The sequence below is a fragment of the Oryzias latipes genome, chromosome 15 (assembly GCF_053564925.1).
Source record: "Oryzias latipes strain Hd-rR chromosome 15, Olatipes_Hd-rR_3.1".
Taxonomy (NCBI): Eukaryota; Metazoa; Chordata; class Actinopteri; order Beloniformes; family Adrianichthyidae; genus Oryzias; species Oryzias latipes.
In genome coordinates this window covers 27,527,813-27,543,744 of record NC_136251.1, presented here as the reverse complement: position 1 = coordinate 27,543,744, position 15,932 = coordinate 27,527,813, and the positions used below count along the sequence as shown (strand labels likewise).

Below are 15,932 nucleotides of genomic sequence, written 5' to 3'. Positions count from 1 at the left end.
ACCTTTAAATAAATGAGAAAATACATTTAGTGTTTAGGTGTGAATACAAATCCACAAATATTAAAAAATGTCAAAATAAAGTGTACATCTATGCCAGTAAAAAGCATAAAGTAAAAAAACAACAAATTAATTAACAAATTGATAAACAAATAATTATTAGATAATATTTTATCTACAATAGATATATTAAATTAAATCTATTCAGATATGTTTGGCGAAAAAACGGTTAATCCGTTGTTGTGGAAATCCTCTTGGTATCCTAGCAACCCTCTAATTATCATCTCGAGCCTTGCGCCTCTCTTGAAATTGTCTCTGTAACGGAAAGTATTCCATTATTCTGTTTGTTAATGTTTTTATCGCCACCGTAGACGTTCATACTACATGCAGCTTCACAGGAAAAACAGAAACGATGAAAGAAAAGCTTAGCCTGATCTGTGACAGACTCCTGTCACACCAGCAGATCGCTTGTTGCCAGTTATTCTTTGGCATACCCCATCATGGCAAGGACTTACTGATTTACAATATCCTGGACTTGCAACAAAAGGTTGGTCGTTGCTTTTTTTAAAAAAACAACAAACTATTTTGTTAATGGACACGTTTGCATTCTATCTTATTGTCCCATAAGTTAACAACATTGTGTTTGTTCACAGCCACTTCTGCTTATAGGCCACCATGGTGTCGTCAGTGCCATGACTTTTGGTAACGCAATGAGCCCTGTTCTGCTCTGTTCTGCATCTGATGATTATATCATTGTCTGGGATGTTCAAAAGTGCCAGAAGCAAACACAGAAGGGTACATTATTTGTGCATTTGTGCATAAATATAAAAAACAACTTCTCTCTTAAAATTTACTGGTGATTATCATCAATAGAATAGCAGAATTTTACTTTTATATTTCCTTTATATGATGTCATGATTGTGCAAATTTGTTTAAAAGAGGTAAAGTTTCCTCTGAAGCCATGAGGCTGAAAATATGAACAAGTCTGCCATCTAGTGGAGAATAACACTGGCGTATTTGTTTTGTTTCAATGCATTGTCTCGTTAACAGGTGAGTTGCCCACTGGAAAGGTTATTGGTACTTTATTGGGCAAGATTATCCATCTGTCATTCTGTTTCTGTGATGAACGCGTGGCTGCATGCACAGAAGCAGCTATATATATTCTTAGCCCTAAGGTTAGTTATTTTTATGCTGCTTTGGGTGTCAAAGACTAAAAATTTTAAACTTCCATGCTTTGTGACTTCGTTTTTTATTTAAATCTTCTGTGTTTATATGAATAATGATTATATGTTTAATGTTTAACCCTTGTGCTATCCTATGACCCCAGCCTTACATTGAGGTGGATTAAGGTGGAGAGGATTTGATGTAATCCATGGAAACTAGTGAAGATCACAAATCATTGAAAAAAAAGGTTCAGCGCACTGTCTTGTGGGGTCTAGATGACCCAACTCCTAATGTTAAAGTGCCTAGGATAGCACAAGGGTTACAAGGAAATCAATCAATATGGTTAAATTTACAATTTTCATGTAGAAAATTCAAGCACTCAACAATATTGACAAAAACTGCGTATAGAAATTATATTTTTTAACTTTTTAGATGATCCTTTTCTCATTTGTATGCTATTAATAGGTTACAATCAAGACAAAATGACATTATTTGAGTTCATGGACTGAATTTGGTTATGATAATTTAGAATATTTGACTAAGACTAGGATTGTAACAATCACCTAAATGTAAGTGTTTTCTTTTTTAATATTACTGTAATTTCAATTCGACTGTTTCAAATCTCTTTCCAGGCTTTTCTAACTTCAGCCGTAATGGATTCATGTCTAGCTTAAAGGGGACATATACAATTACAAATATTTGTTAAATACATTGTTTATGTTTTATATATGAACCAGATTATTTTCTTTCTCAACAATAGACACAGGAAACACAGTCCAGGTTGACTGGCCACCTTGGACCGCTAACATCAGCAGAATTTTGTCCCTGGAATGAAAATGTACTTATCAGTACATCTGAGGACCGCACTTTTAAAGTATTTTCCAATTTTGTTTTACTTAACTTAAAGAAATATTAAACCTAATGTGTTTTTGTTTGTTTTGCTGAACTTGTATCCTTTCTTTAAGGTTTGGGATTTAAACACTGAGACTGTTGTCTACCAGTCATTTGTTCTTTCAGGTGAGGCATTTAATTTTTAATTATTTTGAAAAAAAAACATAATTTTGATTGCTGTGGCTGTCACTCATTTATGTTCACAGAACATCTAGTCATTCCATATTATTTGAATAGTAATTCATAGCCCTGCAACAGACCGGTGACCTGTTCAGGCTGGGCCCCAGTTTAGCCCAACAGTAGCATGGTTAGGCTCTGGCAGCGGGTTACAGTGGGTTAAAAAATATAGATGGATGAGTGATTCATAAAAATTGGAAAAATACACTTGAGTTCATTTTTTTGCTAATTTGAGTGAATATTCATATGTTTCCATACTTTAAAAGACTGAAAGATGTGTGGTTTATACATCAAGTTAAACAAAAATCTGTTGTAATGATGTTTTTTTCTACTTCAAATCACCTAAAATGATCAAATTCTCATGTTTCTAGCATTTCCATTACTCAATGTGATGTTTTTGGAATCAGAAAGATTCCTAATTGTTGGTTCAGCTGATGGACAGGTCAGTGTCTAGCATGTATGGTGAGTAAACGCTCATGCATAATAACTAACAGTCCACATTATTCACACAACTGATTGTTTTCAGGTCTTCTGCTATTCTATTGGTGATAATCACAAGTTCAGTCCTGTAACAAAATTGGACCTTCAAAAACTGGAGAAAAGATATAAAGTACAAAGACGTAACATGAGCCATGAAGCAGGTAACTCCAGATCTCTACAGCAACACAAAGGTTGTGATCTCAATACAGTTGAAACATTGGCTTTTTGTAAACCATTTTATTTTTTTTAGACACTCCCCGTTTAACATTTATACGACAATATCTTTTTCAGAGGTTGGTGAATCATCAACTGAGGATAAAGTTGAAACTTCTAAACCTATTTTGGCTTTATTTTGCCCTTTAAGAAACAAAAACATCAATGAAATGTAAGTTGGCTTTCTATACCGCATGTCATAACTTTAAAGGTTATAATTAGATTTTTTTAGGTGTATAACATCAATATGTTTTAAATTTGTTCAATTAATATTTAGATCGTTTAAGTACAGTATGTAACAGTAGAAACAATAGTTTTTGATCATTTATTTAACTCCCTTACTCCCTAAAAAATTATACATTCTATACAGAAAAATGCTACACAGCTCACAACACACATTTGGTAAAACATTGTAAACATTTGCTTTGGAAATTGACCAAATGCCAGAAAGAAAATTAGGGAATATCGCACAAGACTGCAGTTGAGTACCGGTACCTGTTTAATTACTTAAGAACATTTACTATTATGAAAAAATTGGACATTTAAAAATTCAACTGTTTTCAAATGTGATGATTATATAAATGGCATGATTTCAGCCATTTATTCTTCTTTACAGCACAGTAATTCCAGTGTCCTTGCCATCCTTTCTTTAGTAGAAATGAATCCAGTGAGTGTTCATGTGTTGGGCTATTCATTTTTCTTTGATTTTTCTGCTATCGATGCATAGTTATAGATATAAATCTATTCCATAAATTAATGTATTTGTTGAAATCCATGTCAGCATCAAGGAACACGACAAATTTTAACCTGTACATTTTATGTGCAAGCTACTTTAGTGTCTGCCTGTCCTGCCTTATTTTTCCACAAACACAAACCTGTCTTTGGAACACTCAAATTATGCAATTATCACATTAAAATTCCCGACACAATGACTATGACTGCCCCTTCCCGTTTTGCAGGAGAAGGTCAGCGTATAAATGATGATGCACTAAAGTTTAAGTGTCGATAATATCATAAGCTTAGCATGCATATCAGAGGAGGTGGTGGGTAGAAATGTAAAAGCCCTGTGTTCTTTGTGGCTTTAGTTTCCAGGTTTCAGTGTTTACACAGTATAAACTACAAGATGGTCAAGGAAACTTGAATAAAATGTGTAGCCCTGCGGTGTTTATGTCCTACCACTAAGTCGTGCAAGTTGACATTTTTTAGCGTGTGGTTTCATAGTTTTTTTCTCCCAAATTCCTTTAAAAAAAAAGTTTAAAAAAGTAAAATAATCGTGTTTTCTGTGTGCTTTGTGGGCGTCTGCAGCGACAACAGCTGGTTTTGTATTGGAAGCTCTGATGGTCTATATGTGGTGGATCTGGCTACCTCAGAGCTCTCAAAGGTGTTATTTTTTAAAGGTAGGTATTTGCATTTTTTTCTTGTTTTTTTTCAATTTGTTTTTTTTAAATAACTGTTGACATTGGACCTTAAAAAGACAAAGCTGTGCTGCAAAGTCCACTTCAAGATTTAGCAAAATATTTACAATCATTTTTTTTTTAATTTCAGCTTATTTTCAGCTGTTCCTGTAGATTTTTTTCAAAATCTTGATACATTTTGTGTAAGTTCAGGATTACACCGGATGGAACTCAAAACACAGCCTTTAATGAATGAGATGCAGCCACTGTATGTCAGGCGTCACAGTTCCCCGACTAAAACTAACTTCCCCTCTATGGTGTCCTGTGAGGGTAAAAATATAAAGACATTCTATTGAATGATATACAGTTTCTTTGTGAATTCCAGAATTACAGAATTTGTCACATTTTGGAACTTGACCACTAATAAAGACGCTGTATTTTCAGTAAAAAAGGGGAACAAACTAAACAAAAATCACTCATCTTTTTAACAAAAGATTGATATGTAAGCAATATTCAGCTAATTGCTTTATGTCGTTTTCTAAAGTTAACAGATATGAATAAAAGGCATAATGCAGCAAAATTTTTGACTGGTGATTATTTTTACAGAAATTTCCAGTTTGAGCATCAACATGGCAGGGGCTTGGTCAATATCTCCAAAATTTGAAAACACAGTGAGTAATTTCTGCAAAACATTAATTGAATTGGAAATAAAAGAAAGGCAATAATTAAATGTTCCTGAAAGTTACAGTTCCTTGAATGCATTTTCTCTTTACATAGATGCTGGTTTTAGTGAGTTCTTTGTTTACTCCACGTGTGGCCTTGATGGAAATGTGCCTGGGTGACCTAGAGAAGATTGAGAATGGAGATGAAGGCCTCTCTGTGTTTCCCAGGTAAATTTGACTTAAAAAAAAAACATTTTAGAAATCATGATATATATATTTTTTTCATAACATAACATTTTCTTTATTTCTTAAAGACATTACATGCTATAAAATAATAGTTTTGCGGCATTTTTACAACAGTGACACAAGTTTTTATGCTCTTGGGTACCACTGGACACAGTTCAGTTCATAAATACCTGCTGAGGTTTAGAAAACCCCAGTCGCTGTTATTTTCCTTTTGACCAATGCAACACTGTTCTCAGCCAAACACAAAAAAATTGTTTTTTGTCCAATTTCAGTCAAATTTGGTCAGATGGATATTTTCACTGAACAACATGGAACTGTGTTCAATCAAAACCATCACCCTAGGCAACAGCAAGAGTTTTTACGAGTCCCGGTACTCTACATCGGATGTTTTTGCTAAGCAAGAGCAACATTCATTTTTTTTAGCACATGCATTTAAAGACACGCTTGAATCTGATTTTGCTCAACCTACCGCGCATGTTTTAGACTTGGAAAACTTTGAGGGAAGCATTAAGTCTGTCCATTTAATTTAATCTTCTGTAAAAATGTATGACGCCGTTTCTCCTGAAACCAATGCAAAAACACTATGATCATATACTCTCCGACTTCTATATGAATGCAAACATGCTCAGCTGTCATGTGTAATTGGTGTGGCGTATTTGTTTATTGGCCTCCAGCCTGTAATGTCCTCAAACTTTGACATTTCCATATTAACTTACCCCATTATGACTATTCTCACCATCTGGTTTTCCTTGAGTCAACCTTATTATGAGACTGATAATTGAGGGACTAATAATTCATAGCAGTGGAAAATGCTGTACCCCCTTCAATTCAAGTAAATCATTTCCCTCCTCTCTTGCTCTCAGTTCTCCTCCACTGCACAGATCCTCTCTGAATACTGAACTAAAGATGAAGGAACCCAGCAATCCCAAAAAGAAAGGTCAGCAGCTTCCTCTCAAAACTCAGCCATCCCTCACTGTCGCCACATCAAAGCTGCATTGTATCCACAAGCGCGTGACATGTTTACACTGACGAATTTCCATAAAGTTTGTTGTGCATTTTTTAGTTTTGGGATCAGAAAAATGATCCTGTTGGTGTTTTTTTTAGGACCTTGCAGCTTGAAACAATTCTGCTGGAAGCAGACAGCAGAGTAAGGGTTACATGTTGCTCTTGCAGTGTTAGTGCTGAGAAAGCCCAAATTCTCTCGACCCCCCAGCTTTCACCCAGCTGGGGTGAAAGGATTTGCCAGAGCCAGACTATGTAGGGGATCTGCTGCAGAGCTGATGGGGATGCTATGTGACTGCTGCTTCACAGCAAAAAAAAAGAAAGAACTAACCCACAAGCATTTATGGCTAACCCACCATGTTCCTCTATGCATCTCTCCATTCCCAAAGATATCTGCAGCAGAATTGTATACAAATTACACCATAAACCACCAAGTCTCCTGGAGAGGAAAATGTTCTTCCATCATGAGTCTGGCATCAGTCTGAAGCAGCTCTTTCAGAAGAGCTGGGTGCAGACTGGATGTGACTGTGATGTCATATAGCATTGAAACATTATCACGAAATGGACCAGAACGCTTTGCTTTTTTTATGATAGTAATTGTCTGCCATCACTTCTTAAACCAAAAGGCCCCCCAATGCAAGCAACCAGCTGCATATTTGAGAAAGATTTACCAACAAGGCAGGACAGATTACATGGGATTCTTACTCTTTTTTTAAGGCAAAATAAAAAAGATATTAGAACTTGTTATGAATAAAATAATCTTGTAAAGGCCCTAATGAAAGTGAAAAAAAATGGTTTGGAATAATTTTGATTTCCTGAAAATATCTGTTTAGAAGTTTGTCTTCTTTTTCTTCCTAGTTTCCACAGACTTTGAAATTTTGAGCCAGTGGAAATTAAAGTTGCAGTGCAAAAACACAATATCCTTGAATATGCTTGTCCAGATTCTTGTTTAAATATGTTATTACACTGGATATAAGACAAAACTGCCTAAAACTAATTAACTTGTCAGTGCTATGCAACGACTTATTTTAACTGGTTCGAAAATTGTTGGACTTTTGTTGCTTATAATGGGATATTTTTTGAGGAAAAACTACAAGCATGCAGATGGACATACAGCATTGCATGTTAACTCTCAGTGTAATTCACACTTGTTCCACTCAGTTGTCAAATTGTTCCAGTTTTACCACATTTTTATGGCTGTCTAGAAGTCCTTTTTCACCCAGGCCTGTTTATCAACTAATGGTTTGACTTGACTATACGATCACATTTCTGTCAAGTTTTTCTGTAATTGTTGCAATGTGGCCAAAGTAAGGATTATAAATTGGAAAAACATTTCTAAACAGTTTGGATTTGATGACCGACAACAAAAATAGTAGTTAGATTAAGACACTTTTCCTGTTTTTTGGGTTTATAATATATACACAAAAAGACCTCCACACACTTTTTCCATTAGGTATATAATTGATCAAAATTTGATTAAATTTTTACCTTTTTTACTCTGATCTTGTGGTACATATTTTTGAAGAGTCGCTGCATTAGAAAGGGATTTTTGTGACTTTGATTGCTGAAAATTAACTTTTTTCAGTTTCAGTTTCAGTTTATTTCCTACGGTTATTTCAAACACAAATGAAAAATCAACACAGTGGTTTAAAAAAGACATAAAACAATACAGTGTGCTTGAAAAGGTGTGGGTTAAAGAGAAATCTTGTCTGCTCCCACCACTTTTTACAAACCTGATGATTTGCATATTCAATACGTGTATTGCTATTTACAGATAGGTACAAAACATTCACGGTACAAATCCTCCTTTTTTTGTTCATTTGTTGACATTTATTTGTTACAGTTTTTGTTAGAGTGTAATTTTTCAATGCATGCTGCTAGTGCAATTTCATTTTAACTACAGTGGTGGACAAAATTGTTGGTACCCCTCAGTTAAAGAAAGAAAGTCCAAAATTGCTCACTGAAATGACTTGAAACGTTCAAAAGTAACAATAAAGTAAAATTTATTGAAAAGAATGAATGAATTAAAATCAGCCATTACTTTTGAGTTGTTGATTAACAGAATTAATCAAAAAAACAAATTAATGAAATAGGGCTGGACAAAAATGATGGTAACTTAATATTTTGTTGCATAACCTACTGAGGCAATCACTGCAATGAAACGGTTTCTGTATTTGTCAATGAGCCTTCTGCACCTGTCCACAGGTATTTTGGCCCACTCCTCATGAGTAAACTGCTCCAGTTGTCTCGGGTTTGACGGGTGTCTTCTCCAAATGTTTCAGCTCCTTCCACAGATGTTCAATGGGATTCAGATCTGGGCTCATAGAAGGCCACTTCACAATACTACAACGCTTTTCTCTTAGCCATTCTTACGTGTTTTTGGCTGTGTGTTTTGGATCGTTGTCACGTTGGAAGACCCATGACCTGCGACTGAGACCAAGCTTTCTGACACTAGGCAGCACATTTCTATCCAGAATGCCTTGATAATCTTGAGATTTCATTTTACCTTGCAAAACTTCAAGACACCCTGTGCCGGATGCAGCAAAGCAGCCCCAAAACAGAACTGAGCCTCCTCCATGTTTCACAGTAGGGACAGTGTTCGTATCGTTGTATGCTTCATTTTTGAGTCTACGAACATAGAGCTGATGTGCCTTACCAAAAAGCTCCAGTTTTGTCTCATCTGTCAAAAGGACATTTTCCCAGAAGCTTTGTGGCTTGTCAACATGCATTTTTGCAAATTCCAGTCTGGCTTTTTTATGATTTCCTTTCAACAGTGGTGTCCTCCTTGGTCGTCTCCCATGAAGTCCACTCTGGCTCAAACAACGACGAATGGTGTGATCTGATACTGATGTACCTTGATCTAGGAGTTCACCTTTAATGTCTTTGGAGGTTGTTCTGGGCTCTTTGGATACAGTTCCAACTATCCGTCTCCTCAATTTGTCATAATTTTTCCTCTTCCAGCCACGTCCAGGGAGGTTGGCTACTGTCCCGTGGGTCTTAAAAGTCTGAATAATATGTCGTCACAGGAACTTCAAGCTGCTTAGAGATGGTTTGCCTTTAACTTAACGATGTTTGTCTATAATTTTGTTTTTAATGTCCTTGGACAATTCTCTCCTTGGCTTTCTGTTGTCCATGTTCAGTGTGGTTCACACTGTTTCACCAAACAGCAACGTGACTATTTGTCTCCCTTTAAATAGGCAGACTGACTGATTATGGGTTTGAAAACATCTGTGATGTCAATTAAAGGACATACCTGAGTTCTTCATGACCCCCTGGGCAATTAGTTCTGTCTTTTATGGAGGTACCATCATTTTTGTCCAGCCCTATTTCATTAGTTTTTTTTTTTAAATAATTCTGTTAATCAACAAATCAAAAGTAATGGCTGATTTTGATTATTTAATTTTCAATACATTTTAATTTATTGTTACTTTTGAACGTTTCAAGTCATTTCAGTGAGCATTGTGGACTTTCTTTCTTTAACTGAGGGGTACCAACAATTTTGTCCACCACGTACATCTTGAATTCTCAATCCTACATGAGAGCGCCATGTTTGACTTTAAAAGTGACAATAAGTGATCCTGACATGTAGTGAAATAACCAGAAACAATCAATCATCGCAAACATGTTTACATTAGTTGTTGTCCAAGTCTGGCTTGATGAAAGCTATTAGAAAATCACACAGCAAACCATTGGGATTTAATGCAGGTATGACTAAACTTGGAAATTGGTCTGAGGTGCTTACTGTGCTTCAAATGGCTTCTAATGTAAAGTCAGCGTAAATTATGAGGTTTTTACTGCACTGTAAAACTAAAGAGCTGTAAAACATTAGTAGGGGGTCAATAGAGCTGTTGAGAAAGGGATTGTGTTGCCAGACAATTACAGCTTCAGCCTTAAAGTGATTTCTATTTTACATCTGGTTTGTTCTGAATCAAAAAATGTTCTGGAATCTCACCGTACATGCTGTACATTACTTCAATGGCCTTAAGCAAGGCGCTCTATTTATACGACTGTTTTTTTGTTGCCTAAATCTTCTTAAAGGCTTTGAGGTTGAAACCATAAGGTGTCAGCTAGACACCCAAAGTCTTAATTGTTCAGTTGTAAATACAGAATTAGTTGTTTCTTAATGAAATACTGTAAACTTTTAAAGAAAAATAAGTATAAAAGTGCATTTTACAAATTCCAAGAAAAATACAAATGGGGCCTACAGTGGTTACATTTAAGTTTAGCAACAAAACATATTGGGTAACTGTTAAAGACCCATTCCCATCATCTTTTGATCTATTTTCAAAGCGTTCCCGGTGGTCTTTTAGTTATGCGTATGTCATTTTGAATCTAAATTAAAAAACCGTGTGTCATCTTCTAGGACATAGTTTCTGCAGAGCAGCAGAGGTTCATTAGAAATTTGGCTCTGAGTTGTGGGTGCACAAAATGTGTGCTACTAGATTTGAAAGTTAAGATTGCATACAAAATGTTTAAGTCAAGATAAAAAACAAGTAAAGTTCTAAATATTTGACCGGACAATGACCATGTCTGACAACGTCTTTTTTGTGCGTTTGACAGGCAGACGGTTTTGGAAAGTCTTGCACATTTTAACGACTGCGGAAAGAGTGAGCTCATGCTCGTGTAGTAAAGGCACTGACAGTAAAGATAGTGCAGAATAAACCGTCCCACAGTTTACTGTTGATTTCTGCAACCCACAAAACCGTTTTTTGTCATAAAACCAGTAATTGCATTCTAAAATAGAAATGGCAAACAGCAGCGGTTTTTGTTAAGACTTCTGAGTCATTGCATTATTTCCTCTACTATTTCACTTTATTTTCATTTTTTCTGTCTTTGAACACATTTTGTTGTTTGTACTTTTGCTTAATTAAGTGTTATTTACTGTAGATGTTTTTTTCTGCTTTACCTAGGAAGTGTGCAGGAACAGCCGCTGGTTTTTCACTCAAAAGTGAAGTCATCTGGATACACCAGCTCCCCGAGGTATTTTCATAGAGCAACCTCTGGCTAAATTAAAACAATGCAACTCTTTTGGTGGTCTGAACACTGATCAAAGAGTGAAAGATAATATAATACACAAAATATGCAAATAATGAAAAGCAGCATCAATATTATGACGTTATAGTCTTTCAACACTCTGCTCTATGTTAATATTGACACCAATTCCTTTAGACTAATTTCTATCATTCCCTATTTCAACTCTAAAATTTAGCAGGAGTTTTTTGTGTTGTCGCTTATTTTTCTAATTTGTTATCGTTTTCTTTTCAGACAGGTTATGTTTTCACCAAAAACAAATGCTCAGAAGAAAAGTCCCCCTAAAAAGAGCAAAAATGTGTAAGCATTTCCTCTGTCTATGTTTTTATTGGCAGAACACTGTGTTTAGAAGGTTTCTGTGTCATATTGACGATGAGCCTGTTTTTGTCATTCAGATCGTCCCTCCACACAGATTACCCAGCAGAAGATGCCGCACCGACAATTCCCTGCACCGATCTGAGCCTTGTCAACAATCAAGTCTTGTGCCTTCAACATTCAGGTAAGTCAGGGAGCCTTAATGTTTCTTTTAGATTTTTTCAAAATCCAGAAAAACTTATAGGGAAATAAAAATTTGTCTGAGCTGTACTTCATCTAGAAAAAAAATACTTTACAGACCTAACTCCAAATAGTTTGTCTGTAGAATTCCACAGATGTTACCCTCACGCATATCAAAGCCACCCATGCCAACAATAGGAACACATTTTCAATCACAGACTCTGGCTGTCAGATATTTTGCCGATAAAAGTCTGAATGTCTTTCTCATCTTCCATTTGCAGACCTGACAGTAATTCTTTTCCCAAAGGAATCTGAAATATAGACTCAACCGAGAGCAGAACACGCAAACCCTCCTTCTGTCCATCTGAGCTGAGCTTGTGCCAAAACAACTCAGCAAAGTTGACATATGTCTAAATTTTTCATCGTCCAGTTTCCCATTTCATTTCTGAAGGCACTGATGAGCTGTGAGTTGCAGTGGTTTTCTAAGATTTTTCTGGAGAACAGGCAGTTACAGCAGATCACTGAGGTGTGACTATTCATGACATGCTCTCTGATAACCAGAAGGTCACGCTTATCCAACTGCGGTTTCCAGTCGTATTCTTTAGGCAGTGAAATGTCCCCACTGAGGTTTTTTGCAAATTCTCTGGGTTTCTAATCAGTTTTGCAGAAGACATTCAAGAACTTATCTGTGCTTAAACCACTAACCCTTTAGTACGTGATTTTTTGTACTCTTTTTAAATAAAACATTTAGATTGTTTTTTTGTAATTTAAATGCATTATTTCATTACCACACTTGCCTTTTTGTTTTGTTTTTATTCTTGACTGCACCAGCTCTGGTAAAAGGTCTTTTCTGAAAATCTGTTTGGGATTGTACACTTTATGGGATGAGGGGGCAGTACATCAGGCAATCCTGATTCCTTGATAATTAAATTCTTAACAATATTAATTTAAAACATGTTAGTTTTATTAAAAGAAAAGAGATAGTAAAAGTAGACTTGATTAATAAAAAGGTGTAAGAAAAGAGATTTCCTATTCTAAATAGATAGACCCTATTTCCCTAGAATTTTCCATGCCTTACTAGAAAGATAAGAAACAAGGAAATAAATGTTCTGGCATTGATTGCACAACATTTACCCCCATTTTCCATTTTCCTTTTAGGTGATGGGAAACAAATCCTATGTGGCCTTGAAGACAATTCAGTGTTAATGTACAAATCACGTCTGACTGGAAAACCAAAGATCTTTATAGGTATACTCATATTTGGAAATCCTGAGCTGTGCTCTTTTCTTTAGTTACAATTCAGAATTGTATTTTTATGTATAAATTGGACATAATTTAAAATGTTTAAATATATAATTATGCTCAAATGTGTTTTTTGGAGGCACGCAGAATTTCAGGAGTAAGAAAATGATCATTACTTGTATTTTGGGCCTTTTTTTTGGTCCAGTTTGAATAACGTTGAAATCCAGCTGTTAACGACAGATTTTGCACACGGCGTTCGTTAAGCTGCCTCTGATAATGAGTCGTGACCGAAAATAAATATCATTGTGTTGTCAAGCAATGATATCCTAAGAGGACAGAATATATTTTCAAAACTTTAGATTTAAACAAATTAAACCTGTGATCATTGATTCATTTAAACTTAAAGGGTTGCTGATTCTAAAACACATGGTCCACAAGGGGGCGGTAGAGATAAAAGGGAGGATAATCAGGGGACTTGTGGGTCAGAATGAGTCTCTCCTCTGTCAGGCTGGTCTTTCAAATACAGCACCATTAAAGTAACTGTTGCTAACACACTACCCTCTGTATTGTATTGAGATTCTTTGTTTGCATTTAGGACATGACAAGCCCGTAAGAAGTGTGAGCTGGAGCCTTAGCAGACAGTACTGGCTAAGTGCATCAGAGGATCTGTCACTGAGAATGTGGACTCACTGCAGCTCAGAACCAGCTATCGTCATGGTAAAAGCCCTATGCAGATTTTTTTGTTTTAATTCACAAAATTATTATGATAGTTCTTTATTTTTTTCTCCCACCGTTAACGGGACCTACTTTGAAGCAGATCTGCTCTAACAACGGAAAACATGGGAATGTGTCTAGGTTACCTAACATAGGAAAAATGTCCTCATTCTGAGGGTCTCCAAACTCACATTGGTTTAGAAATAAAACAGAGTAACGACAGACATGTGTTGTACACATTTTTCTCTTTCTATCAAGCTGTTAAAAGTGGATTTTGTCTGATCTGCTTCCTGGCGTTCAAGGTTAGCTGCAAAAGGCACAATACTATAACATCCCATTTTGGGAACATATGAGATAAGATAGAAAGGTAACAGAAAGAAAACCAGCTTCAAACTTGAGCTAATCGGTAAAATAAAGCAGATCAAAATCAGATTTTTTTCCCCCTAGATATTAACAGCAACTGCTGCCTACAACCTGCATCTAAAGAAAATGGGGGATCACAAAAAAGCTGAAGTTACTCTGCAGGGGGGCAGAACAAACTGAACTTCTGACAGTGAACAAATGTCAGTGTGTGAAGAGAAAAGATCTGTTTACCAGACACATCAGAATAGTGAGGTGAACTTCAGCAGTAAAAGAAATAAAATTGATCATTAGTGACCTGGGAGAAGTGAAGGGAAATCTGTTGCTCCAACAGAGTCATCTGCACGGTGTGTGGTCAGGAATGAAAGAGATTCTTGGCTTCCAGCAGAGAACAGGAGAGGCTGAACCTAAACTAAACCACAGATCCTGATGGTGCTATGTAGCCTTATGAAATCCTCAACACTTTTAAAACTAAAATGCTAATATAATCAAAGGTGAATATAAAAATGGTTCTGTCCTTGATAAAAAATGTTTATCAGTCAAATAAACACATGGTAAATGGCATATACTTGTAGCACTTCTATGGCGCTTTTTGGAGTGTTCGGCTCCGCTGCCAAACACTGGTGCCAACTTCCCACCAGAGGCAAGATGGGATTCAGTGTCTTGCCCAAGGACACTTCGACACATGGGCGGGCAAGGCGGGAATTGAGCCTGCAATCTTCCGATCAGAGGTATATAGATATAGATCAGATCATTGGACCTGTTGGTGGCTCAGCTATACTTAGAAGAAAAAGCTTCGAGAGAGTGATCTCGGGTTTATTAATTTTTTTTTTCTGACATCTAGAAGTAGCAGGCATCACATAAGGACAATGTCTTTCTGCTTGTGTTCTCATCTTTACTCTGTGAATCTCAGATTCACTTTGTGGAGTCCTGCATGTCCCTCACAAAAATGCACGACTTTTCTATTGTAAGTGCTAAAAGTACTATGCATCATAGGATACGACACATAATCCTAAATATGAATTTAAACCTGAGCATAGGAATTATTCTGGACTACAGATTGAAAATATTGACATTGACACTACCAACAAAGATACTAGGAAAGTTTAGCTAATCACTGTTTGCACAAGGATCTTGCAAGATTGCAATAAGGTGATTAATGTACTTCTTAGTGAAAGTGTTTTTCTATTGCGGTTCATCCATTGTAATCCCATGACATCATATTTGTTTTGCTAACCATTACAAATTAGAAACTAGAATCTCTGTAAGTTGCGTTTTCTTTTTTGTGGTAAATTTACCAATATTACTAGAAAGTCAAGTACAAAACAGAATAGTTGTGAAATAGCTCCGGAGAAATTAAACTCGCTGGCGTTAAAAACAAAATATCAGAAGAGAGATGTTTAAAAATGAGGCAAAGGACAACAAAAAAACAAAGCACTGGAAGGAAGAAATACCAAAGAACAATTAAAAAACCCAGAGCGCATTACAATCCCTCTATCTGCATGCAAAAAAACATTTTTATGAAAATATTAAACTTTGAGACCTGATTCTTCAATGTTGTTTGATGTTATAATAATATATTTTAGTATTATTAAAGAAATGCCCACTCTCTTTTTCACACATATAAAAGCATTTATTAATAGATATGCTGTGGTACACCACTTACCTCGTAAAACTAGAATAATTCATCTTAGTTAACTTTAACTATATAATGGAAATGCTTTTTGATAAAAAAATACTTTTTGGTTTCTTGTATGAAAAAGAAATAAATATTCATAAACTCTATTGGAAATAGAAATTCATGTATGAAAGTAAGTTGTTTTTGTATCAATAACCCAAGGCTTTAAAGACGTTTTGACTTTTC

At 35.7% G+C, this 15,932-nt stretch overlaps 1 protein-coding gene across 14 annotated transcripts in view; it reads left to right on the top strand.

Moving 5' to 3' along the window:
* Positions 1–253: 253 nt before the first annotated feature.
* The window catches only part of wdr27 (WD repeat domain 27), a 39,372-nt gene continuing 23,693 nt past the window's right edge, over positions 254–15,932 (top strand). For 2 of the 14 annotated variants that reach the window (XM_023963567.2, XM_078932046.1), the window contains exons 1-17: positions 275–544; positions 651–792; positions 1,048–1,172; positions 1,922–2,035; positions 2,127–2,178; positions 2,601–2,671; positions 2,756–2,900; positions 3,001–3,094; positions 4,228–4,319; positions 4,923–4,987; positions 5,094–5,206; positions 6,088–6,161; positions 11,137–11,206; positions 11,492–11,557; positions 11,653–11,756; positions 12,911–13,000; positions 13,590–13,711. In XM_023963567.2, coding sequence (XP_023819335.1) covers positions 410–544; positions 651–792; positions 1,048–1,172; positions 1,922–2,035; positions 2,127–2,178; positions 2,601–2,671; positions 2,756–2,900; positions 3,001–3,094; positions 4,228–4,319; positions 4,923–4,987; positions 5,094–5,206; positions 6,088–6,161; positions 11,137–11,206; positions 11,492–11,557; positions 11,653–11,756; positions 12,911–13,000; positions 13,590–13,711 — 1,674 coding nt within the window. In that variant the 5' untranslated portion in view covers positions 275–409. Of the gene's footprint in view, positions 545–625; positions 793–1,047; positions 1,173–1,921; positions 2,036–2,126; positions 2,179–2,600; positions 2,672–2,755; positions 2,901–3,000; positions 3,095–4,227; positions 4,320–4,922; positions 4,988–5,093; positions 5,207–6,087; positions 6,162–11,136; positions 11,207–11,491; positions 11,558–11,652; positions 11,757–12,910; positions 13,001–13,589; positions 13,712–15,932 lie in introns of all 14 variants that reach the window. The other 12 variants (XM_078932044.1, XM_023963569.2, XM_023963568.2 and 9 more) reach the window with 12 other exon arrangements.